Here is a 27,810-nt window from a genome sequence, read left to right on the forward strand (position 1 = left end):
AACTCCCTCCAAAAACACCATCCGTAAACATAGGTTTTCTTGTCCTCACTCGTATGTCTATGCTTTGCCATGGACGTTTTGTTTATGTTGCCGAGGAATTGCAAATTCTGATTCATATAGCACGCTTCTAGACTGTCCGATGATTTGCTTCATTCATATGCATTAGGATAAATTCCATATAATTTTGATACTTTGGCTATATTCTTTAGAAGCTAAGGTTTTAACAAGCTTTTCTTAATAAAGCTGTACATTTGACTTCTTTTGTTACTATTCAGGTCATTATTGGTTTTTTTATTTTATTATTTGCATACCCTAAATGCATTTTGAATTGCAAAGAGTGTTGCTGATGGAGGTTAGTGACAGAAATGCTTGGTGATTGCCAAATTTGTATTTTTATTCATAACAAACGAATTATTTTTAAGAACATTAAAGAAGTCTCCGTATTTTTATGTTAATCGGTATGTCAGGCATTAGCTCTCAGAAGGGTAGTAGCTTAAAAGAAAATAGGTTCCAATCTTGCTCGTGATTAAGAAAGATCAATTTAACAAACGAGCCACTGTGACGGAGATCCATCCATATCTTATGATTTGGGTTGCAATACAGTGGATTCGCGTTTAAAAAAATATAAATATAATAAAATAAAGGTAATATTGTTTTAATGGTAAAACACTCTTTGAACAACAATGAGTCAAAAATATAATTACTTAAATCAATAAAATCTGTCATATTGTCGCTGGTAAATAATAACTATGTCATTAGAAATAAAAAAGTAAAAATTTGGAAATATTGCAAAGATTCAAAGGAGGCTAACTGATTTATCACGAAAATCACATGAACACCCACACATTGTATTGTCAAGTTTGATTGAATCGAAGTCGTGAATTGTTTAAAATTAATGCAGTTGTTTCTTTAAAAAATAATTTCAGTGCATTTGCTCTTGAGTAAGAGCGAACGAATTGTACGGCCTTCAACAATGACCATACCGCATATTTAGTAAAAAATAAATTTGATTGCTTTTGTTTGAAGAAAAGGGAAAGCTTACCAGAATATATCAAATATCATATTGAAATAATATTAATTTTAAAGAGATCCATTATAGTTTTGACCGAATTTTTAAAGTTAAGAAGACCAAGCAATAATATAAATTATTTTCGCTAAAGCAACAAAAGCCAGCAAATCCTGCACAAATCACAATTCTCCGAAATATATTCATCGCTTAAGTGAAAACAATTCAATAGTCATACATTTACGATCATCGGCTAATTGTTTCAACTTGAGAAAAAAAGATCGGATGAATTATCTTTCGTTTGAATAGTATAGATTTGATCTTGAATGATGATCACCCGGTAAATTACAACTCGTCGAATCAGTATTTGACAAGAACTTTATGTGTCGTGTTACAATATTTCGAAGTAATCTTATTGACACAGAATTCTCAACAGTATTACTTGATATACCTGAAATTGACTTCATCATCGGTCAATGTAGTGTTACTTAATTACACTTCTCCTATATACAGTGCTGTGCTTACCTGCAGTGCGTTTTTATTGGATTTGTTTCATCTCGGACATTAGTTCCATCAAAGAAACTAAATTTGTTACTGATTAATTTCCAATCAATTTTACTTCTCTATAAAACATCGCGTGTGCACCTGTCGTCTGTATATCTAAATTATCCAATTGCTCTATAATACCTGCACGCGCTGACTGTCATCTGCAGTACTGATTGATAGAGAAGCTTCAATTCCATTTTAAACGTGTCCTATTCTCGCAGGATTTCTCTTATCAAGCATCCAACCTATCGTGTGTCGCAGAATTCCAGAAGTTAATATAGTAATAATGATTTTGTCCCAGGTAGAACACCAAGCGCGTGAAATATTAAACAGTACAAGCAGCCACGTGCTATATTTTTCAGGTTTACCAATATTGACGAACGACATGATGATCCAATATAACGATCGCATTAAAGTTTCTCCAAAATGCAAACATTGGATACATTATACAGTTCGCTTAGATCATCATATAGATTAAATAACATGAAATGCATTTGGAAAATTAAATGAAACCTAAGCACAAAACGTAACAATAGCACAAACACGCAATCACAGATTCCATGTTTTTAACAATGGTTACAATCCGACCCCTTGCTCCCCAGTTTTCAACCTGGGATACAGTTTGTCCCTTCCTCTCAACTTGCTCCCCGGGATTACGATAACGTCATTCGGGGTCAAGGTGCGATCCCCTCTTTTTTATTAGCCACGAGCAACGATCTGGTTTTTCCTCTTAACGAAAGTACAGAATCGTGACCCTTTTGATAGCAAACATAGCAAAAGAGATACTGGAATCTGTTCTTGTAAGCACTGCCCGGTCCATTTTTTAAGTTCATTAAATGTACCCTGAAAGTTAAATCTGTTATACATAGTTCAAATAAAGACACGAAGTCTATACATGATTTTTAAGGCTTTCCTTTTCGAAATATAACTTTTTAAAGGACTCTTGATTCAAGAATCTGTAAAAAAAAAATCAGAAATTTAAAAGGAATCAGGTATATAAAAAAAAGCCCCGCTCTGTCTGCTTAAAATGTTTCCAAATCAAAAGGGAATGAAACTAAATGTATGATGACAGACAGGGACTTTTTTGTTAGAATACTGAAATAACAAAATTAAATGATAAATATTCCAGGAAGACAAAATGAACTAAGCAGCAACAACAACAAAAAAACCTACCAATTAACACAGTGACCCTTGATCATTGTTGTCGTAAACGAAGGCTACAATATAGTGTTGCGTTTTTTTTTGTTGCTTAGAGACAATTGATATGTCAGAGTGTATGTTTTCTTCTCTCTTTTGTTTGCGATTCTTAAATTCGGATTAAGAGGTTTGGTATAACAAAAAAAAAAGAAAAAAAGAAAGAAACATAAGAAACAAATCTCTATTGTTTATGCAATATTTAACGTTACACAGTCAAAGTAAATTCTTATTATGAATATACAAGTTACGTTTGAAAGGGATTTTTTTTTCTTTTCTAATAATATATATAATGTTGATCATGTTAAAACATTCTTTGTAGTCCAAGATACCGATTATTCTAAATAACTTTGCGTGTTTCTTGGACCCCATGTATCCCATGTATAATTCAACATATTACTAGAACCATATGAGTACCATGTGATGCATTATTTCAAATAAATATTGTTTGAACTCATGAATACCAATGTCAACCTATTGACCTTTCCATTTCAAGCATTGCTTTTGTTTAAATTAGTCTAAGATATATAAAAAAATCTTGATTTGTATTGTGCACTGGAAAACGTGTCGATTTGGATACCCAAAGAGGAGTGGGAATTAGTTTGAACTCAATTTCATTGATTACTGAGATCATAGAATATAATTGGCCATTAGCATGCATCTCCGATTTATAAAAAAAACTAACGTCCCATGAGATACAATACCTATGAATGCATACGACGGATGTGGAGGAATTCGATTGGCTAATTTTTAAAACGTGTCGGCTGCTGGACGCAACATTAAAAGAACATATTAGGTTAAAATATTCGATTATGCTGTAAGCTGTTTGTTTCCACCCGTATGAATTATCGATTTGGCGGATATGGGACTTAACCTAAAGTATTAGAAAACAAAAGCTATTAACCATAACGACTTTTTATTTCCTTTCAAACATGAATGATAATGCTTCATCGATCTCTTCCAATAATCAGCAGGTATGCACAGAAAATGAAATAGGTGGATAGAGAATTATATTAATGTTTCATCAGCATGAACTTTTATTTAAAATTGATGTAGTTTTTCGAATGACACGTTTTTGTAACAGTTATTTTCATAATTTAAACAGTTTCAACTCGGCTATTTTATTGAATTGTAATAATTATATGTGGGGTAACTGTCAAAATTAGCATCAATCTCTACCTTTGTGAGTGCATACTCCCTTTTCTCCTCTTACAATTCAAAGTTATTTGGTCCATTTCAAATTACTGGACAAGACGTAGCATCCATCAAGTTAAGAGATTACGTTTAGGATTCTTATGTTTGAAAAGAACAATGATTAAACATCATTGATTGATTATTGGTTGCTTAATGTCCAGTGGCAATTACTTCATGCATGTTCAGGACGACAATGATTAAATATAAATTCGTGATAGATACTAGATACTAGTACGCCAAATACAACTACGGTAATGTATTGAAGCACAAACGTTAGGTTGAGTTCTCATATTCTGTATAAAACTGAAAAACGTGGATACAATATATCAGCGTTCTGTATTTTTTTATAAATACGTTCAAAGTATTCCAGGAAGAGCATGCTGTAATGTTTCGCGTGCTTATCTGAGTATACCCAGTAATTAAAACTTATGTTTAAAGTCTTGAAAAAGAATGCCTTACTTCAGCTTGTTAACAGGTCGATGGTAAAACTGCTTCCAAGAACATCTTCACGAGTCAGCAACACTTGTAGGCGCATCAAAACAGACACAACCAACGAAACTTAATGTGTCCCCAAAGAAAAACACAACACACGTACAAACTGATCTAGGTGTCTTAATGTACTGAGCATTTTAAACTGGCCCAAGGTGGCAGACTGGGCATGTTTTGATAAAGGATTTAAGCGAGTTTCACAAAATAAGTCACTATATTTTTAGTCGTCTGTTCTGGTAATATATACTTAAGTATTTGAAACTGCAGTGTTTTGGTGTATTGACTGAATGTGAAAGAAGGGAATAGTTTGGTTTAATGTCTTCAAGTGTGTGTGTAGTTTTGTACATCATTGTAACTAGGTTGATGTCTTCTCTGAGTTTCAATTAATTCCAATTTAAGATGGTCAAGTATGGAAGTGCTTCTGGTGTTCTAGTAACTGTTGATGATGTAGCATTTATTCCTAAACAATGTCGATTTTGTGTTTTGAGTGCTAGAAGACCAAACTTATGCTTTCCTCAAGTGTACTCACAGTTTGCTAGATGGTTCATATCATTCTGTAAGATGACACAAGTTTTTGTTGTTGTATATTAGAGAACACATTAATCTGCAACTGAAAAAGTAAGGGACACATAACTGAACCTTTATGGAACTTGCTGAACAGACATAATACTAGATACCTCCCCGCCAAGAACAATATGAAAATGACAGATGAATAAGTTTGAAAATGTAAATGGGGACGGTGTCAAAGTGACAACAACCCGACCAAATGGACAAAGACAGCCAAGCCCTGTCAACCAAACAGTTATCCCTTTCGACTATTCTCAATACGCAATATCAAAAATTTTAATATTACTTAGTATTAAAGAACTGACATAATCACGAAAACACAAAATGATCAATGAACCAAGAAAACAAAATCAAGGTCAGATTAACCCTGTCAACATAACAATACAATTATCGCAGACGGTATAACTAGCAACAACCAGTGGATTAAACAATACTCAGTATTGGCACATGCATGTAGAAACTGTAGAGAATGGGACGAAAAGCGTTTGTCAGGACTTATTTGTCACTCTACTGACCAGGGAAAATATTGAAACAACCGACAACACAAGAAGGCATGCCATACAAGCACAAACTGTAAAACTCAGCTGAAAAGTTCTATTAATCAGATCAGTTACTAATCACAAACAAAAAGAGAAAAAGAACCAAAGATACAAAGCAGGGATCTAAGAGTATAATTACTGTGCAATGCCCAATTTCAACTAATCAATACACAATATTAACAGTTAAAAGCCACTTTCAGCTAATAAATAAGCCATGACATGTTTATGTGATCTGTAATTTGTAAGTTACATATGAACTTAGATGTACAACTAAACCTACATCATCAAGGACATAATCCCCAACACACGTGAATTTGAGTCACATAACTTTTTTATGCCCCACTTAGGGCTATCATGTTTTTTTCTGTCTGTGTGTCCGTTGTTTGTCCTGCTTAAGGTTTAAGTTTTTGATCAACTTGAAACTTAGTACACATGTTCCCCATGATATGATCTTTCTATTTTTTATACTAAATTAGAGTTTTAACACCGATCATAGTTTTACAGTCCACTGAACATAGAAAACGAAAGTGCCTGTGGGGCATACGTGTACAATGGACACATTTTTGTTGCAAATCAACATTGAACTCCTTCAGATATACCTACATTCAATATTTGAAATATGGCTGATATGGGAGATGATGCATAGACGCTGAAGGTTCTCAATAAGATCATTTTACATTTGTTGAGGTTGACAATAAAATACCAATACTTCCATCTGTTAAGCAAAATTTTCCTTCACTTATTCTAAATTTAGTGATTAATCTCCTTTTATATTTAACTAGACTATAAAATAATAATATTTTCCCATTGATAAAGGAAGCTTTTTCTCTAGCACAGTCTCTAGATTTGACAGGAACTTATTCATGCTATACATATGCAAAAAATTGGTTTTATAAATATCAAGTGAGATGTAATTGCTCTTAGTTTATGTTAGCAAATTATTTATATATTTACTACATTAACCTCTGTTTAGAAATATATATCTGGAAGGACACACTTTGAACTGGGTATACATGAAACATTTGCCACTGGACATTAAACAATCAACAATCAACCAGTCTAAGGGGACCTGGATTAATCAGCATACAGAGGTACAGAGAGGATGCATGGTTCCTGTAGACTTATTTGATGCAGTATTTCATTAAACTAGGCTGTAAGAGTTTGGTCTGGACAAAGAGTCCCATTCATTTCTCACAGAAATAACTGAAGCTAGTCCTGCCTACATTATATAGGTGTAGGCAATCTGTGTACCATGGATCTATTCTGTTTTTTTAATATTTTGGTTAGCTTGGAAATAATATAACTTCTGATTGCTATAAATAAAAACAAGATAAGCTTTCAACTTGTATTTTTCATAATAAATATTCATCTACTACATTTACATATATACACTATATATAAATATATTTATAATTTGCATAGTAATTTTTCTAATAATATTATAAATCACTAGAAATCATGCTTCAATGAAAAAGGGGTATGATAAGGGCTATTGTTTGTAAGACATAATTCATAAATGATAAATTATGATATTTAAGAGAATTATGCATTGGAAACATCTTGAAGATAATATTTGGTGGATTTAAAAATTTTTGATTTTGAATTCAATAGACCAAAAATTGGCCTTATCATAGCTTTCCCAAGATAAAACTGTACATAATAAATATTGGTTACATAGGAACAAACATTGCAATTTGGCACTGAGAAAATGAAGCACAGTATATATATATATATATTCACAACAATTTAGGGGGATACATATCATGTCAGCTAATGTTCTGTTCTATTAAATCTTAACTTTGTATATATAAAACAGAATCCTTTTTATGGATTTGATTTAAAATAAAAACATTTGTAAATGTCATTTATATTCACTCCCCTCTAAATGCCAAACAAATGTTTTGACCCACAGATGCACAGATCTGAAAACCTTATACTCCCTTCTATTGTATGCAGGGCAAACTAAATTGATATGTGAGGAGAAGATAGATGTAACTAATTTGAAACAAAACTGTCTGCCTAGCATACTCCCGGTATCTTGATAATTATAAAAATCAACCAGGTGCTCCGCAGGGCGCAGCTTTATACGACCGCAGAGGTCGAACCCTGAACAGTTGGGGCAAGTATGGACAAAACATTCTAGCGTGATACAGCTCTGAATTTGGATTGTGATCAAATTTTTGACATTACATGGTTTTTTTTTTACATAAAACAAATGTCAAGATTTTACAAATTTTACAATTAAAGATTTCTTCTTCAAACTTTTTAAATCTAAAATTAAATAGTTGACACAGCATAGGTTTCTGACACAGAATGAATGTGGTCCAATGAACTTAAAAGTTTGTTTTTGCCTTTTAGCAATTCACTATGCTGTTGAATATTAATCCTCTCAAAAAAATGTTTGAAGAAATTTTCTTTTCCCTTTTTTCACATCCCCGTTTCCCTTTTTCCAAAACTGATATCAATTCAAATTTCTAATGGAGTTTGCAACAATAACTACTCTTTTAAATACATCATAAAATATTAAAATGTAAAATAAAGTGCTTGTTATCACTGAATGGTAAAGATTGGTTGGTAGTAAAAGTGAATATACATTGTTTATTCTATAAAACAATAAAAAAAACTTCATCAGCAACATTTTATATTGGCAAATTTCCAATGAAGTTATTTACATAGAGTTATTGGCAAATTAAAATAGAAAATGACATCATAGTCATGTCTGGCAAATGTCCAACATACATTATCTAAAAACATTTTAGATAAGATAAGGAAATAAGATGTAAAAAAACTGCTTGTTATCACTGAATGGTAAAGATTATTTTAATTTATCAGTTGGTAGTAAAAAGTGAATATACATTGTATATTGTATATAACAAAGATTTAAGTTGATTCTGGACAAAGAAAGATAACTCCAATTAAAAAAAAATCTTGCTATTGCACAATATTTTGCAATTAGATATTTCTTGCTTACTATTCTGGACAAAGAAAGATAACTCTAATTAAATTTTTTTTTGCTATTTCACAATATTGTGCAATTAGATATTTCTTGCCATTGCGCAATACTGTGCAATTGAAAAGACTTGCTATTGCACAATACTTAATATAATAATTTTGGATCCTGATTTGGACCAACTTGAAAACTTGGCCAATAATCAAGAATCTAAGTACATTTTTAGATTCAGCATATCAAAGAACCTAACTGATTCATTTTTTGTCAAAATCAAACTAAGTTTAATTTTGGACCCTTTGGACCTTAATGTAGACCAATTTGAAAACGGGACCAAAAGTTAAGAATCTACATACACAGTCATGACAGTTAGATTCGGCATATCAAAGAACCCCAATTATTCAATTTTGATGAAATCAAACAAAGTTTAATTTTGGACCCTTTGGGCCCCTTATTCTGTTGGGACCAAAACTCCCAAAATCAATACCAACCTTCCTTTTATGGTCATAAACCTTGTGTTTAAATTTCATAGATTTCTATTTACTTATACTAACGTTATGGTGCGAAAACCAAGAAAAATGCTTATTTGGGTCCCTTTTTGGTCCCTAATTCCTAAACTGTTGGGACCTAAACTCCCAAAATCAATACCAACCTTCCTTTTGTAGTCATTAACATTGTGTTTAAATTTCATTGATTTCTATTTACTTAAACTAAAGTTATTGTGCGAAAACCAAGAATAATGCTTATTTGGGCCCTTTTTTGGCCCCTAATTCCTAAACTGTTGAAACCAAAACTCCCAAAATCAATCCCAACCGTTCTTTTGTGGTCATAAACCTTGTGTCAAAATTTCATAGATTTCTATTAACTTAAACTAAAGTTATAGTGCGAAAACCAAGAAAATGCTTATTTGGGCCCTTTTTGGCCCCTTATTCCTAAAATGTTGGGACCAAAACTCCCAAAATCAATACCAACCTTCCTTTTGTGGTCATAAACCTTGTGTTAAAATTTCATAGATTTCCATTCACTTTTACTAAAGTTAGAGTGCGAAAACTAAAAGTATTCGGACAACGACGACGACGACGCCAACGTGATAGCAATATACGACGAAAAATTTTTCGAATTTTGCGGTCGTATAAAAACTGCATTTTTGGCAGATTTATTGTCTATTATTAACAAACCTTTACTATTTCTTTTGACAACAAAACAGTGACTCCTTCATTGGCTATGACACTAATGACAAAGTTGTCCTACACCAGAGAATGCTAGCTAGACTATCAATGGTAATTAAAGTAATCATAATTTACAGACAAATTGTAAAAATTATGCAATTATCAGTGAAAAAGCACAAAAATAATCAACCCAGTTCACTTAATTATACAATAATTCAGTCTAACAGTTCTATTGAACATGGCAGATATTACATCATCAACCATAAAAATTATAATTATAGAAATAAACAATCAAATGAAACCAATGTCAGAAATTATAAAAAAAATATCATCTAAAATTAACAGGTACAAGATGAGGATTCATATCAACTGAGTTTTTCCAAATCAACAACAAAATTAATTAAATCGTATGGAAGGTTAAACAATCTTGTCTAGTACATCAAAGCTTAATAAACAACCATGTTTAATCATATCACAGTTAAGAAATAAATGAGTGGAAATAAACAAACTACAACAACAACCTAAATCAACTTCCTGGACGGAATCAGCTTATATATTAAATCTCATTAATTACAATGAACTCTGTAACCTATTCAAACTAGTTTTTTCAAAGACATAATTTTTATACTTTCTTTTTATAGATTCTTGATTAACATTGATTTTTCATATCATTGTCTGTAGTACTAGTGAACGAACATTTAGGTAAGATTTTATCTTGTTTAATGTGCTTAAATCTGCTGTGCTGTTTAAAAATGCCAATGTTCTATAACTAATTGTTATTTCTAAATACGTTTTACAGTTGGCAAGTAACTAATCAAGGGATATCCCTTTTTGTCACCACCACAAGGGTCAGATGTTTTTTCAAGGATGACCAAATACCATTAAAACTTATGAAAATGATTCTACATGCACATGTATACCTTATCCCTTGCTTAGAGGACTCTGTATCCTTAGCTTAGCCAATAGATGAGAAAGGGAACCAACAAAAGACAACAGTGCTATATTAGTCCACCTGGTTTCCATGTGTTTTACAATAACAATGGTCAATTTGTGGTTTGTAAGAAGTATATCAATAAGAAACTATATTCAAACTTTATTAATTAGACAAAGCTAGTCAACAGGAGTATGGGGGAGATATTGGCATTTCAAAATTCCACAATATGGCAATTTTTAGGCTCTTAACTCAGAGAAACATATAGACATCAAAAGTGTTTTTAACATAGTGGTTTGTATGAACCCCATCATCTTGGCTATGGGTATGATTGTAGATGATTTCTCACTGATGACATACAGTGACAGGTCAATGATTTTCAAAAAGGTGAGGGGAGGGGGGTGTAATAAAAAAAAGATAAATGTACTAAAACCATTAAAAAAAATTGATGTCTAATAAAAAACTTTTTAAAGAAATGAATTAGAGCCCATTAAAAAACAAATACAAGTAAAATAAATATTCTAGCATGTCTACATTTCATTTCCATAACAAAAGTATACTATGTGAATAATTAGAACTATGAATGAAACCATTATTTTTTTTATATTTAAATGCAGTCAATAAATAACAAACAAAAAAGCATAAAAATATAAAAACATGGCATTAGCAAATGCAACAAACAGTAAACTGACAAATCATCAGAAATATAATTTCAATCAATTATTGATTCATTTTTCCATTTCAATTTATTGCTTGACAGTTAACGAAATGTACAACAAACATCAGTGATAGGCGATATGCATTTGTTTATCCTACAAAGACCACTAAATAATTGATCATTTTAATTGTGAAAACCGATCTCCGTATCAAAATCGTCAATATTCAACAAAGGACATGGCTTTCAATAAGTCCTGTATGAAAAATGTTTCTGATGGATTTTAAACTGTATCAAATATCCCTTTTACATAAAATAAAACCAGTTTTATAAATATTTCAAAACTTTGCAAAATATCATATTTTTAATCTTTTTCTTTGAAATTTGAAAAAAAATAATAACCAACTAATATTCAAAAGCAGAACTGAATAAGACAGAAGCACTAAAGTAGTTTCCACAAAAAATAATTGTTTTTTCGAAAATGTTTAAAGGTCAAATAAATAAATAAATAGAAATATAATGAGATTCTACTGTATATAGTTTAAATTATAGTTCAATTGTAACTCATGTAAATGCATGCAACTACTACAACCAAAGATCAGTGTTTATGGACGGATGAACGGGAAAAATCTCCATAGAAACAAGTCAAGATACCAGATACCAGATCATAGAAATCAAGAATATGATTAATCATTTATCGATCCCTTTTTTAAAAGGTAAACACCATAACAAAATTAAGGTGGAGAATTTTGCATATTTTCAATAAAACAATTTCATTAAGATTGAAATAGTATTTGAAAAAACAAATTATTCAAATTCAAAATATATGAGACATCTAATATATGGAATATTTATAAATATAAATAGTTTTCTCCCTATGGAAAATGTCCAATAGTATATTTGAAATTAACTTATACTGTCTACAAAAATATAAAAAAATCCTGAAGAATTCTGTTTAATCTTGTATTTTCTGTCCACAATAGTATTACATATAACTTTAATTGCCTAATTGATGACCTAATCATATCTATAAAAAAATTCCAACCTTTGTTTTTTTTTTGAAGTTTGTATAAAATACTAGCAAAAGATAAGACCTCATAATGCAATGGTTCCTTTATATGAAGTTGACATGATTCAAAATACTTAATACTATCACAGTTATGCTTCAGTAAAGTCACAAAATGTTTGTCAATAATTCATCCTTCACGCATTTGATTCTCCAACAATTTTGCTATTTCGTTTCCCGCTAGCACTATCAAGTGAGGCTGCTTCACTGTTCTCCAAGGAATCACGTTTCTTTTTCCTTCTACTGAAAAGATAATAAGAAATAATAGAAAACAATGAATAATTTAGGACCTTCAAAGTGTGAAATAATGACTTTCACACAAAATATGAAAGAATAAATAATTAATTGAAACCTATCAACATAGCTGAGTTAGCATGGTTAAATAAGCTGTAGAAGTTTTATTCCCATCTTACTAGTTTTTATACCTCCAGTAATAATAGCTTATCATTTATTTAGGGGTACACAGCAGTGTAGGACATACTTGGCAGAATAACATAAGCTTCAAGGTATCGTTTTCTCCTGTATTTAAATAATGAAATTTTCATCATACTTTCACGGTTTGGTGTTTGACTGATATTTCCCTCAGACTTTGTTCATCCTGAGTAATGTCAGAAAAAAATAAATGAATTAGAAACTACATTTAGTATTCTTTAAAGTTATAAGATTACAATTTGTCTTTTCCTGTATAAGTATACACAATAAGTAGAACTTTTGAAAAGGAAATGTGCAAAACTGAAATTACTTGAATATCCTCTAGCCAAAATTCCTTGTAAATAGTATTGACGCATGCTATGTTTACCACTCGAAATCAATACAAAACAAGAATGTGTCCATAGCACATGGATGCTCATACTATTATTTTCGATGTTCAATGGACCTTGAAATTGGGGTCAACTCTCTAATTTAGCAATAAAATTAGAAAGATAATATCATAAGATACATGTGTACTAAGTTTCAAGTTGATTGGACTCCAACTCCATTAAAAACTACCTTGACCAAAAACTTTAACCTGAAGCTGGACAGATGGATGAACGAACAAACCATCAAACATAATGCCCCTAGGTGGAACATAAAAATATTCTGGAAAATAGACTTGAATGTGATACTAACAATAAAACTGTGACAACTCATAAATGTTTACTGGTGATTTCAAAAGTCCTTAACAATAAGATAAATAGACTCATCATCAAAGGTGACCATTTTACCAAGTCAAATATACAGATTCACTCATGGTATATTGCTTAACGTCAACACCAAATCATTTCAAAGCCACAGTAAAAACTTGGAGTGTAAATTTATACAAATACTTAGAGAAAACACACGTTTCTTGATTCTGAATATTAAATAAAGAAGATGTGGTATAATTGACAATGAGACAAGTCTCCACCATAGACAAAATGACATAGAAGTTATAAACTTTAGGTCAACAAACCACCTTCAACAATGAGCAAACCCACACTGCATAGAAAGCTATAAAATGCCCCAAAAATGAAAAATGTAAACCAGTCTCTTTAGTATCTAGCTGTTTTCCTGATGGTAGTTAAAAGAAATTAAATATAGTCATTGTCTACCATTCACAATACTATTAGTTGATACATCAACACAAACTTTCAATATATTACATGGGTTAGTCTTACATTTAAGAAACTCATTTTGAAAGGGTTTAACAATTACTGTAAAATATTATAAAAATGTCATTAGGGTATCTTTCATAAAAGAATAAATGGGTTAGTTCAATCAATGATCTTCTTTTCCCCATAAAAATTTACTTATTTCCTCCCTTGTTATATTTTATTTGCAATGATTTATTCCAATAATTTCTCATAGATTAATAATTTGTGAGGTAGAATACAATAATTGTAATTTCTGCATGGATTCATATGATGCTTCAGGAAATTGTAACACCCCATTTTCACTGTCAATATAAAATCGTTTATTTCTTTTCTCTTTCTAAATGTGGGAAAACTCTACAAATATTTACCTTTCAGTTAAATCAACAAAAACTTGTGCATAGCCACAAGAGCAAAAACCATTGACAAATAAAATAGCATTTGTTCATTTTACTTTGGCATAAAAGTACAAATAAAAATAAAAAGTTTGCTACATAATTACAACCTATAGATTTCTGATGTTTATCATGGTAGATACTGGTTAACAAGGAAATTGCCGTTAATTACCATACAAACAAAATCAATTTTTTAAATCCTTTTTTTTTCTTTAAGTATTTTGTATTTTTGTTGTTGCTCAATTGTCCGTAATATTTGTCGTCAAACAAAAATGAATCAGTAATATATTTCACACGTTTATGAAAAATGAATGAAATGGTTAAAGAATTAACTGGTAACCAAACAAAATCAGGGCTTCATATAAAATGTAGTTTGGTCAAAGCTTTATTTTTTACATCCCAATAAAATTACAAAAAAGAAGTATTGAATTCTTAACTGAAGTTAAATACATTTGTTATCCCCTAATGTACATGTGTTTTTTGTGTCTTTTAAAACAGTTAAAACTTTGTAGAAAGTTATTCATTTGAGCTCATTAGTTTGAAGAAAGACAAGGTGTATATGGTCTTAAAACAATAATAATCAGGCATATGGACCTCACTCTACATTGGTCAGACCAATTACTGGGTCTTAAAACAATAATAATCAGGTATATGGACCTCACTCTACATTGGTCAGACCAATTACTAGGTCTTAAAACAATAATAATCAGGCATATGGACCTCACTCTACATTGGTCAGACCAATTACTAGGTCTTAAAACAATAATAATCAGGTATATGGACCTCACTCTACATTGGTCAGACCAATTACTAGGTCTTAAAACAATAATAATCAGGCATATGGACCTCACTCTACATTGGTCAGACCAATTACTAGGTCTTAAAACAATAATAATCAGGTATATGGACCTCACTCTACATTGGTCAGACCAATTACTAGGTCTTAAAACAATAATAATCAGGCATATGGACCTCACTCTACATTGGTCAGACCAATTACTAGGTCTTAAAACAATAATAATCAGGTATATGGACCTCACTCTACATTGGTCAGACCAATTACTAGGTCTTAAAACAATAATAATCAGGTATATGGACCTCACTCTACATTGGTCAGACCAATTACTGGGTCTTAATAAAAGTTTGGAGTTGGTTATTGCTGACTGACTGCTAAACATGAGATAAGAGTCAGTTTAATGTTTCCCAGTAAAGCAATATGCCTACCTGCCGACTGTTACCTTAAAACTGTGAACTTGAATTGAGATAATGGCTCATTCATTTCCTCTATCTATTGATCTTTTTAGAATTTATTAAGGTAATTTTTAGAATTAACTTCCTTATACTTAATATGATGCATTTTATTTCAATTCTGATTAAAAATTAAAATTCATTAAAAATATCATCTTTTCTATTCACTATTAACCCAATGCATCATATTCATTACATACATATATATGTGCTTTTTTCAGTGATCTACATATTATGTTCTTGCGTTGCAGTTTCAATGCCATTAACCTAACATCTCCTTTTCTTCATACTTAAGAAAAATTCCATACAAAGTAGTTGATCAAACTGTTTTTATGCAAATATAACTGCAAAGCTATGTAATTTGAAAAATAAATATCCCACAACTATCAACCTTTCATCTACTTGGACATTAAAAGTCATCTTTTTTTCTTTTCACAGAAAGATTTTCTTTAAGTTTCCACAGGTTAATGAATGAAACATCAATAAACCTGATCAAACCATCAGGTTTTCAATCTAACATAGAAAGTCTTGTTATAATATGGAAATATACTATTGTTCTCTGCAATATGAATGTCACCTGAATAGCGGACCATTTCTATAGGAACTTGGAAGCCTATAATCCCTTTCAACAATAGCTCTAATCACAAAAGACTGCAGCTTTAACATTAAGATTATTTAAATGCTACTACTTTCAATTTATTCAATGGAATTTTTCTGTTTTACTGCAAGCATCCTGTGTTAGAGGAATAGAACAAAGATAAACAAGAAGTAGAAAAAGCCTAGTATGAAATATTATAGAGTAAATCATCTATTGGAGTTTGTATTTGTGATGGGTTAAGCTTTGACATATAGCAACAAACAATATATGTCATGCAGATAAGATGCAAAGTATTAGCACTCAACTCCAAAGAAATCACAATAGGTTTATTTTACCAATAACTTGACCCATTTAATATAAAAAAAGAAGATGTGGTATGATTGCCAATGAGACAACTATCCACAAAAGACCAAAATGACACAGACATTAACAACTATAGGTCACCGTACGGCCTTCAACAATGAGCAAAGCCCATACCGCATAGTGAGCTATAAAACAATTCAAACAAGAAAACTAACACCCTGCCTTTAAAACAAAAGAAAAGAGTCTATATATATATAATCAGAAGCAACATTCATCTAAATACAAGATCATAGAACAAAACTAAATCTCTGGAACAAAAAAAATATGAATAAGACTGTTTATTGAACATCTAAGCTGCTTAGTATGAAGATGTGAGACCAGTTACAGTGGCGGATCCGCGGGGGGGGGGGGGGGGGGGGGGGGGGGGGGGGGGGGGGGGGGTCAATGCATTTGAATGGGAGCATATAGTTGGAACCCCCCCTTTAACTCTGGGTTGGGAACCCCCCTTTTTAAAATGGCTGGATCCGTCCCTGAGTTATGACATAAAAACTTGAAACCAGTCAAACCTAACCATGAAGAATATGACTTCCAATAGAATTTGTCCATTTTATAGCTTAGAAATATTTTTAGGGTACTGTTTGTAAAAAAATGAGGCATTGCTATCCTTTACACTGTCATACTGTAATTATTTTATTAGTAGTAGGACATTTATTTTTAGCTGTACTTCACTATACCTAGTAAATACCAGTGTATTTAAAGTTTCATATCTTTTCTTTTAATCCTCGTGTAACAATGATGTAACAAATATAAAATACAACTTTTCATTTGAAACTTGAATATATCTAAGACTTAAAAAAATTAAAAATTTAAAAATCAATTGGTATAACTTTGAGAAAAGATATGACGTCACATGGAATTAATAACAGATAATTCCATATGATATGATCAGAGTTCATATAGAAAATGTTGTTAAACAAATTTAAAATACAACTTCTCATTTGAAACTTGAATTTAACCTGAATTATTGCAAATTAAAAAATCAATGTGAATAACTTGGAGAAAAGAGATGACATGGAATTAACAATAGATAATTCCATGTGATCAGAGTTCATAGAGAGATTCTTCACTAGCAATTAATGATAACTATGATGTTGACCCATGCATATATTATACAAAATTCATTAGCAGATACTGTTATAGTTTTAAAATCAACTAACGACTCTTTGATCTTTAGAGCTGTTTTGAATAAGACATCAATATTTCAAAGCTTTTTCTGCTTCAGAGCCAAAACATTTCCAAACACTAGTCAAACATTTAATAATTCTTTAAAACATTTTCTGGAGTAATGAAAAAGTTCTAATTAACAAGCTGGGACATTACGAAGAATTTCATGCAATTACATGTTTAAGTTTATCCATTTATCATATCAATTTCCTAAGGGATCATGTTTCATTTGTAAATCGTTGGTCATTTTGCTGTAGGAACTTATCATGAATTATATATACCTCCAATAATCAGTTAAATGGTTATTGTTATATTTTGTGACATTTGAGAAAAGCCAACGTTATGAATAATACAGTATGTTAAAAATTTCATTGTAAAATTATCTGATTCTTACTTTTGCTGACATTTTCATAAATAAAGGCTTTTAAATATATTACTAAGCTAAGAACTGGTTCTGAAATATTTACAAAACACACTTCATAAATGTTATATAAATTTTAATTTTTATTTGCTAAGCATGGCAATAAGTTCTTATGAAAACCTAATAAACCTCTTTGGAAATGATTCATCAAAAATAATTTGAAACTGTTTTTAAATATATATTTATACAAAATTCAGGCTTAACACAGATTTTGAAATACAAGCAGATGGACATCAAATTTATACTGAGGTATTTCTGTTGTTGTCAGGCATATAAAGCATGTAACAATGTTCTTTGATATTTAATTTGCTTTAATTTTGAATAGAATTTAAATATAAACTGCAAGGTATGTTCATTCTTAGTTGAGTTCAGAAGCAAATAATTAATACTGATGTGAAACAAAAGCAATACAAGGTCTTGAAGTTTCAATTTTTGTGGATTTCAAGGGTTTCAAATTAATCATGATATTTAGTGCAGAACAAAATTCATATTTCCATTGATTTCTATTGTATAAATCACAGAGAAACTTCCAAAAATTATTTAAAATTATTTAAAGGGCATATCATATAACTACTGATTTTGGAGATTTTTCATTCAACACAAGTCTTTCTCAAAATTAAAATTTTTTGTTATACGAATGAATCATTTAAAAAAGATCACATAATAAACTGAAATGTGTCTCACTTTTTTGTCATCTTGATATTTTGATAGTATAATAAAATGTTGAAATTAAAATGGCAATATCTAAAAATCTTAACTATGCAAAACATTTCAAGTAAAGAACCAAGACTAAAGGTGAAGAACCAAATCTCCATGAAAATGAAAAATGTCAATGCTGCATACCAAATATCATTTGCTTGTCAATGCTGCATACCAAATATCATTTGCTTGTCAATGCTGCATACCAAATATCATTTGCTTGTCAATGCTGCATACCAAATATCATTTGCTTCTTATTAGTGGTTCCCTTTAAACTTACATTAACACAAACTATTACATGTAAACTATGCAAAAGTTTGAAAGCCATAGAACCATGACGAATGTGCAGGGCCATATCATCTCAATAGAAATGAGACTTCCAAATGATTATACAACTGCAAATCAAATATCATTAACATTAGGCTTAAATTAAAATATTGTTTGTTTGCAGTTTACCGACCGACCCTTGAAAATCCTCCCGACTGTGAAAATTTTATTGCTTTATTTTGAAGAAATTTTTTTTAATACTTCTATTCACGCGATCCGGAACTTTGGGTCCTTTCCGGAAATGATTTAAAGTCTGGGTCAATTACGCATTTTTCTTAGCTTCCCGTCAAGCGTTCATGTGACCATTTAATGATAAAGCACATGGAAATTACAGGTATCCATGAAGTCACGGAGGAGTACTTTACGCTGTCGTCTCGTGTCAATTTTAAGACACAAATAACAAACAAAAAAGTTTATTAGTAAACTGTTTATACAGATTCAGGCACATGTAATGATGTGTGATGATATCATTGACAATGATGCAGCGGATATTCATAACTGACACGATAACCATTCTGTCTCAAACAAATCGGGTACAGAATCTGTGGAGCCTGACTTTATGGAACCAATTTCAGTGGTTAAATAATTCGACAGCAGCTTGAAGTATGGCATATTTTTTACAAATTGTTGTGAAGACGACAAAGATGAAACCACTCATCCGTGACTTAAATCTTGACCTAAACACGCCTGTACGGAGGAAGGGCTCATTTGAAATGTTAATGGATATAGATCATGCCAAATCAATAAGAAGCAACCCTAACTACACAAAGATGTAGAGAAAATGAATGGTTAGCTTGAAAAATAAATATACTCTCTCTATATTAAATCTATCTTCGATTGCAATGAGTATGCTCCTTTAGGATAAGGGGGGCTGCCCCACTCTTTGCAATTATTCTCTTTCTTACAATATTAAATATACCCAAACTGTGTGGCCTGTGTGAATTCAATTAAAACATGTCCTTAGGAGCTATGCTGCCAATTTTTTTTATGCATTAAAAACATTTCAGTACAGACCATTTACTTTTAATGGGGTGCTATGGATTTCACCCCAAACTTTAGATTTCTTTGGTTTTCATTATAGCCTGGCAAAAATATAACCTTATCACATATAATTAAATATTGTTAGAAATATGAAAACAGTCGAATGTCTTAATACTTTTTTTTCAAGTTGCCTTTTTTTCAATTGAGGATGATTCAATGGTTATTTTTTTTTTTTTTATTAAAAATACACTCTTTAATACATTGTCTTATAATATCTACATTTTTCTGATGAAAATACTCTACTCATGAAAACATTCTAGTCAAGAAGCATACATGTCTGAATATATTTCTTTAAAGCAGTTCTAGTCATAATGACATTCCTTGTTTATAAGTGTTCCAGTATTTAATAATTATACCATATTTTATGTCATAAATTGGATAATGACACTATGTTAAAGTTTCAGTTTTGGTTAAAAAGTTTTTTATCTGAAAATGCCTGTTCATTTGATGTTGGTTTTCAGCATGTCCAGTGTTTGTTGTTTTAAAATGTTTTTTTTTTTCTTCACAAGAAACTTGGTTTAGTGTAACTGCTTGTTTAAACTGTATTTTGGCTGATAAATAAAATATTTTTCCTACCTACCGACCCTTCAGTCTGAAGGTACAGTCGGAAAACTGCAAACAAACATATTTTTAAGGTTGGCCTTAGTGGTTCATCTTAAACTTTAACAGAGCCAAATATTCTGCATGATAAACTGCAACATGTGCAAATGCTAATATATTTACATACCAAATATCATTGACCTACCACCAGTACCTGTAAACTAACCGAATCAGATACTTATATATGTAACCTAAGCAAAAGTTTAAGTCATGAGAAAATGACTATGGGGCGGAGTCCAATAATATCAATCTCCAAAGAAATGAAATGTGCCAATGCTTAAACATCTGAGTACCAATTATGATTACATTAATCACCCATCCATTGATTATGGTCAATATGACTGGCAGGCATTTATGATCTTGGACAAAACTATTACTCTTCCTAGCTTAAGGTAAAATGATCAAGATCATATAAGACTGAATTTTTAAAAAAATTAGACAATGTTAATCAAATTGTGATTCTCCAATAATATTCAGTGAAAGCAATATAAATATATAAAGCACTCAACTGCCAAACACAGTGCAACTTTACTCCTTTTTCAATGTGACATTGCTGATTCCCTTTTCATTGCCACTTTGCTGAATAATACTTGTACTATACTTACTGTCTTTTTACAGTACTGGTACTAAGATAAAAACATTAATGACTTGACACTGAATACACAAGTAGTAGGAAACAAACGTCTATTATCCAACAAAATTGTGCATTTCATAGGATCACAGTTTTATACAACAGGTTGTTAAAAATTCTGACCAGTTGAACAGTTTGATTTGAAAGAAAAAAAATACAATTATAAAATATGATCTGCAATAGGTAAAGGACAACACTTACAATCAAATCACAGTAAGAGAGAAAAACATGAAATTTTGGACGAAAATGACATTTAGTTTTATATACTGTGGATTCAATGTTATATGTGACACATTTTTTTAAATAGATATCTAGGGTGTATTTGAACTATGATTTAACAAGTTAAACAAAGTGTAACTTCTATATAGGCTTGCATGCAGACCTCAGCAAAATGATGAAAACTCATTTTTTCCTCAATGTTTGAAAACCACAGTACATGTGACAACATTTCCAAGGTCTCCTTATAAACATCTGTTTCACATGTATTTTTATATCACAGTCTCACAGCTAGTATTTTATATCTTGAATTTTGTTAAAAACCTTTACAGCTATACATGTTTATATAGATTATCAAAACTTATCATACAAAAAAATGCTTTAGCATGTATCAATTGTTTCTCTACTGATCCTTGAGCCTTGATCTTCAAGATCCAGTGGTGAAAATTACACTCCAGTAAAACAAAATGGTATAATTTTCAAAGGTTCACACAGAAGGAGTTCAGTAGAAATATGAATTTTTGTGTTCAGGAAAAAAGTAACATTTTTCTATATACCTCATTGCTTTTTTTGCAGCATATAATACACTTTTTGTACTTTTTCTAACCTACCTTTTTCTTGAACTCAGAAGCTCATCTTCAGTATCTTCTGTGGCAGAAATAAACTTCAACTCTCCAGTCTTTGTTCTGACTGCAGTCACCTTCAATAAAGAATGACAAAAAGATGTCAAACATTTACCCACTGACAAAAAAGATTTTGGAATTGAATGAACAGTAAAGCAGATTACTCTATTGAAAAAATTTATTCTACAACTTCTTTCTTTTTAATATATAGGTCATGACCAACTACTTGACACACTTGTTTTGCAGTATAAGGTCAAACCTATTTAAAAAATATAATTTTGCAAACTTTTTAAGATTAAAGCATGTTCATCAATATTTTATGTCATTAAGAAGTTGATGACTGACAAAGCTACCTTTTATCATAAATTCATGGCTGGAAGTCTCTGTTATTTATAAAAACAATTTCCAGAGTTGGCACAACTAAAAGCTTGACATATTGGATGGACAATTAATTATTGTGGAGATCATAAAATGACTGCTTAAGATTGTTTTAGTGTAGTTGTTCTTATGTAGATGTCTCATTGATATATAATTGTTATTGTGGAAATCTCCAAAATTGATTTATGATAAAACATATATTATTAGAACAAAGTCTTACATTATTTCAAATGTTTGCCTGGGCTCACAGTCATCAAACATGCTCTCAGCACTCAGATTACAAATTGGCGCTGGAAACACCAAATTCAGTATTTTGATTGGTTGAATTCTGAATCTGAGTAAGATCATGGTACTTGAAAGTTTATGACCCAACCCAGGAATGCACTTTTGCAAAACACAAATTTATTATCATCTCTTGTATCGTTCAAAGATGATCATACTAGGGACTTTTTAAGTTGTGGCCATACAGCCAATGCCTTGTATGGGGGTCTCATTGGGGGTCTAATCCCAGGTCCCGCTTACTGTTTTGTTAGATTCCCGTATCCTGCTTACACTATGTAAGTAAGCAATTCTCATTTTTTTGTAAATTCCCATGTCCCGCTAGACTTCATTTTCCGTTTTTACACTTACAAAAAGTTGGAAATCTTGTGTCAAGCTTAGACCACAATTAGTCCCACTTGTATATGGAATGTACACAATTAGTTTTCAGTGTTTTTGGTCAAGCTAAAGTAGACTTTTTTTCAACTTTTATATCATTCACATTAACCTCATAAATAATAACATTTCTTGAAAAACAACATACCTTTTTATCGTCATCTTCATCACTATCACTATCTTGTATCAGACTCATTTTAGCATCAATATCAGCACCTGTAGAATACAATTAACTACTTAATCATACTTTTCATAGTGTATGCTCTACACACTCCATGTCACTCAAAAATGTATTCTATACTTTTACTGGTACAGAGAGAAGTATTTATAACAAATTATTTATTTTGTCTCATGGACATGATTTTTCTACTGATTTGCTATATGAAATATCAGTCAAAATTAAGCTTTTTTTCCTTAATTTACATTGAAATTTCCATTTTTTCTTCATGTCTTTAAGCACAGCAAAATGTAATTTAAACCATGTCTGCTACATTAAAAATTACAGAAGCATCAAAGGAGTAAGCTGAGTTATCTTTCTGTATTTGTAGTAGTAGAAACAATAGGTATCATGTCCATGACATTTAACCTAATGCCCTAAAAACTCTACAACAGACTTGTTCTTTCAGTGGAAAACACAAATTTTGATTCTGTCTTTAAATTGTTGCTATAACCTTGACCTTAGAACACAATCTAGGGAGCATTATAAAACCAAGTTTGCTAAATATAGTTTTATGGATTAAAAGACTTTTTTTGGGAAACTTAAAATTCATGACAAGACCCCTGGTCATTTGGAAGCTATGACATCTGGACGGCATTTAACATCTTATAAGTAGACTCCTGAGAAGATACTGATTATTTTTTTGTCAATTATGCAGGCAATGCATGTAAGTTCAAATACCTTGTTAATTTAACTCATTACAGATTTGTACAATACCAGTCTAATGTCCATCTAGAACAAACTTTAACCAACCATGTGTGATAATGGTTGTCTATATAATAATTTCTGCAGGGTTGCTGTCACTTTAGAAATGTATATGAAATTTTCATTTTTGCCAGAGAAAAAGATACAATTAGTATAGCCTAAATCAAACCTCACATCTTATACTCTAAAAGCGTTATTATGGGAGTCAATTTTTTGAAATCACATTTATGAATCAATCACTAATGTTTGCTGATCCAATACCAAAATAATAAATGCATGCAATAATTTGTAACTATGAGCATTAGCATTCATTACTTTATAGATTTGAATTACCTTCTTCAGCTACATAATTTGAAGGGAAGTATCCTTGTTGTCCATCGGGCAGTTCTCCCATCCACCAACTATCACTATCCTTGTACAATATAGATATCACATCTCCTTTGAATATGGTCAGCTCATCTGATCTTTGGGCACGGTAGTTGTACAAAGCAATAACCTAATTAAATACAAGATATTAATCAGTACTGATGAACACAATTATACAAACTTTACCAGAAACAGTATCAAACAATCTGCATTGATAGTTTCGCTGAAGTTTTGTAAGCAAATTTATTTTTATGCTGAGACAGTTGAGCGTTTTTTGTCTGACTTCAGAAATTTTTTTTTTCACAAGTTTGTATCTTTTATGACATTTTCATTCAAGACATTATACAAGTTTAACATATTAACATTATTCTCCTACTTAGGCCTAACTACCATTAAATTGCTTTCCAGTTTGCTTAGTTATTTTCTACTCAATTTCTATTTGTCAATTTTTAGTATAGCATTTTAATATTTTGATATTTCACATGTTTGTTGTGTGTAGAAGCTATGCATAGGGTTTTTATTGAACAGAGGATTCAAATTTTCTTAAAAGCCATTTAATGTTTTCACTGACCAGTACATAAGACAACATGCTAAACTTCAAAAATCTTAATACTTGATAAAACAATCTTTTTTACAATGTTTGATTGGTAATTACAATGTATAATTACAACTACAATGTTTGATTGCAATTACAATGTCTGATTACAATTACAAAGTATAATTACAACTACAATGTTTGATTGCAATTACAATGTCTGATTACAATTACAAAGTATAATTACAATTACAATGTTTGATTGCAATTACAATGTCTGATTACAATTACAAAGTATAATTACAACTACAATGTTTGATTGTAATTACAATGTCTGATTACAATTACCTGTTTGTAACTAGGTACTGCTTTACCAGCAGGAGCCTGGAAACTGAACTGAGCTTTCCCTGGTCCCTACAAAGACAAACAACTTCTTTTTTCAAACCTCAAGGTTATCATATTTGAGCAATTATTATACATAATCTAAGCAGTTTTAAATAATATATTAAAGTAATTAAAAATTTACTAACCATTATCTAATAAATGTATTTAACTATCGAATCTTCTTTTTGAATTTTATTGGGATGTAAAAGCGTTCGCCTAAGTGCATTTTGTATTCCACTCTTATATACTAAAAAGGGTGCATGTTCCAATGATATTGCAACCTTGTAAAATTTCAAAAAGAAGCATTCAACTCATAAAATTACAATTTACTGCTACATTCATGATATAATGAGCTAAATCAAGCCTTTTGTGTGTTTTTTTGTACGTTGCTTTAATGTTGTCACAAATAGCATTTGCAGTAATTGATGTTTAATCCCGCTGCAAATGTTTGCACCTGTCCTAAGTCAGGAATCTGATGTACAGAGTTGTCGTTTGTTTATGTTATTTAAACGTGTTTCTCATTTCTGTTTTTTTTTAACATAGATTAGACCATTGGTTTTCCCGTTTGAATGGTTTTACACTAGTAATTTTGGGGTTCTTTATAGCTTGTTGTTCAGTGTGAGCCAAGGCTCCGTGTTGAAGGCCGTATATTGACCTATAATGGTTTACTTTTATAAATTGTTATTTGGATTGAGAGTTGTCTCATTGGCACTCATACCACATCTTCCTATATCTATTGATGCGGTATTTAATACTAAATTAAAATTTAACTTCAAGAATGCCAATAAAAATTACAAAATCATATGAAAATGCTACATAATGTTATTATTTAATAGTCAGTACACCAAGAAAGGAAAAACCCTATGTGTATACTGGTACCCAATTCCTAGGGAATAAATTCCAGATGTATTTCAATAATCATATAAAGGAAAGCATGAATAAACTTTTCTGTTTGATCAGTCAATTGAGAAAATCTTCAGAAGGTTATTTTAAATATTCATCTTAATAGGTCCATTGCAGGTGATAAATAGTAACTTTTATTCTCATTACATTTGTACTTATTTTAACTAATGATTTATCAATTTAAAATAATGTATCAATTTAATGTTATTATAAGAAGGCACAGTTATCAAGTTATCAAGACGTCCTTAAACAAATCTTTGAGTATTTCCCTTATGTTACAATTCATGTACCAATTTTAGAAAACACTCAAGGGAAAAACAATGCAGTCTCATTCATTCTGTATAAAACTTATAAAAAAAACTGAACTTTGAAGTCTGAATACCATATACAAACACATGTACTAATATTTGTATAGAATCAATCATTTTGGTGTTTTAGTATTTAAAACAGAAATTTTTCTATATTGGTCTACTCCATGATGTCTGTAGCATATGAATTGAAACCCTAGTTATAATTCATATACATGGTGTAGTCCCTTCTAAGAAACCTTTGTAGATTGTTGAAGGAATTTTTCATAATTTACATGATAGAAAAATAAATAGGTCAATCATTGGGAATCCACACTATCATTGACCAAAACATTGTAAAGAAATAAGTCCAAGATATATGTATAAATATATATATACATTTCCAGCAAATATAGACAAGAGTTTCAATTTCACAATAAAGAAGAAAAAATCAGGAATACAATACCCACAAATGTTTTTATCAAAACAAATATTAATATGACAAATCATAGAGACAATGTATTAACTAACCTATAGCATTAAATGAATAATGCATTTGAATAACATTTATGAAATTATGTGCTGGACATATACTGTATTTATAAGTGGGAGAAGATACAAAAAGAGGCAAGCAAAAACTGTTAGTCATCCATATCAAATGTTTTACCTAACCTCCTATACATTTCTAAGAATAACATTGGTTAAGAGCGACCATGTGCAGACTGTGTATATTCAATATTGAGTTAGTTAGCATGGTTTACTCCATTACACATTTAATAGTGGTGTTACATCCCTTTATAAAAACAACATGGCTTTAAGGAAATATCCGAAACATTTTGAACAGACAACAGATAAAGAAATTAAAGATGAATGATTGAAATAAAAGCAGAACACTCACGACAAGCTAACAAGTTGTTATTGTTGGCATTTGTTTTTGTATAGACCAATGGAAGTCAGTTTTTTATTTTAAAGACTTGATCACTTTGATAGGACACTAGTCTGAATGCCTCATGGTAAGATAAATTTGTTTTGCTTTCACCCGATACGGAATTATCTGACCACACATATATTGTATTAGGTCACTTATTTACTGTGAAACTAATGATACACTGACTGTGTGTGACCTGACCTCTATGGATAGT

At 30.8% G+C, this 27,810-nt stretch overlaps 1 protein-coding gene across 6 annotated transcripts in view; it reads right to left on the reverse strand.

Annotated features, from left to right (window-relative positions):
• Positions 1–6,866: 6,866 nt before the first annotated feature.
• Positions 6,867–27,810, reverse strand: part of LOC143069181 (jouberin-like) — a 377,039-nt gene continuing 356,095 nt past the window's right edge. For 4 of the 6 annotated variants that reach the window (XM_076243713.1, XM_076243707.1, XM_076243690.1 and 1 more), the window contains 5 exons: positions 25,443–25,508; positions 24,527–24,689; positions 23,420–23,487; positions 22,228–22,316; positions 6,867–12,546 (listed from right to left, as the gene is read on the reverse strand). In XM_076243713.1, the coding sequence (XP_076099828.1) occupies positions 12,441–12,546; positions 22,228–22,316; positions 23,420–23,487; positions 24,527–24,689; positions 25,443–25,508 (492 nt within the window). In that variant the 3' untranslated portion in view covers positions 6,867–12,440. Of the gene's footprint in view, positions 12,547–21,355; positions 21,396–22,227; positions 22,317–23,419; positions 23,488–24,526; positions 24,690–25,442; positions 25,509–27,810 lie in introns of those variants that run through there. The other 2 variants (XM_076243698.1, XM_076243721.1) reach the window with 2 other exon arrangements.

This window comes from Mytilus galloprovincialis, chromosome 1, assembly GCF_965363235.1.
Source record: "Mytilus galloprovincialis chromosome 1, xbMytGall1.hap1.1, whole genome shotgun sequence".
Classification (NCBI taxonomy): Eukaryota; Metazoa; Mollusca; class Bivalvia; order Mytilida; family Mytilidae; genus Mytilus; species Mytilus galloprovincialis.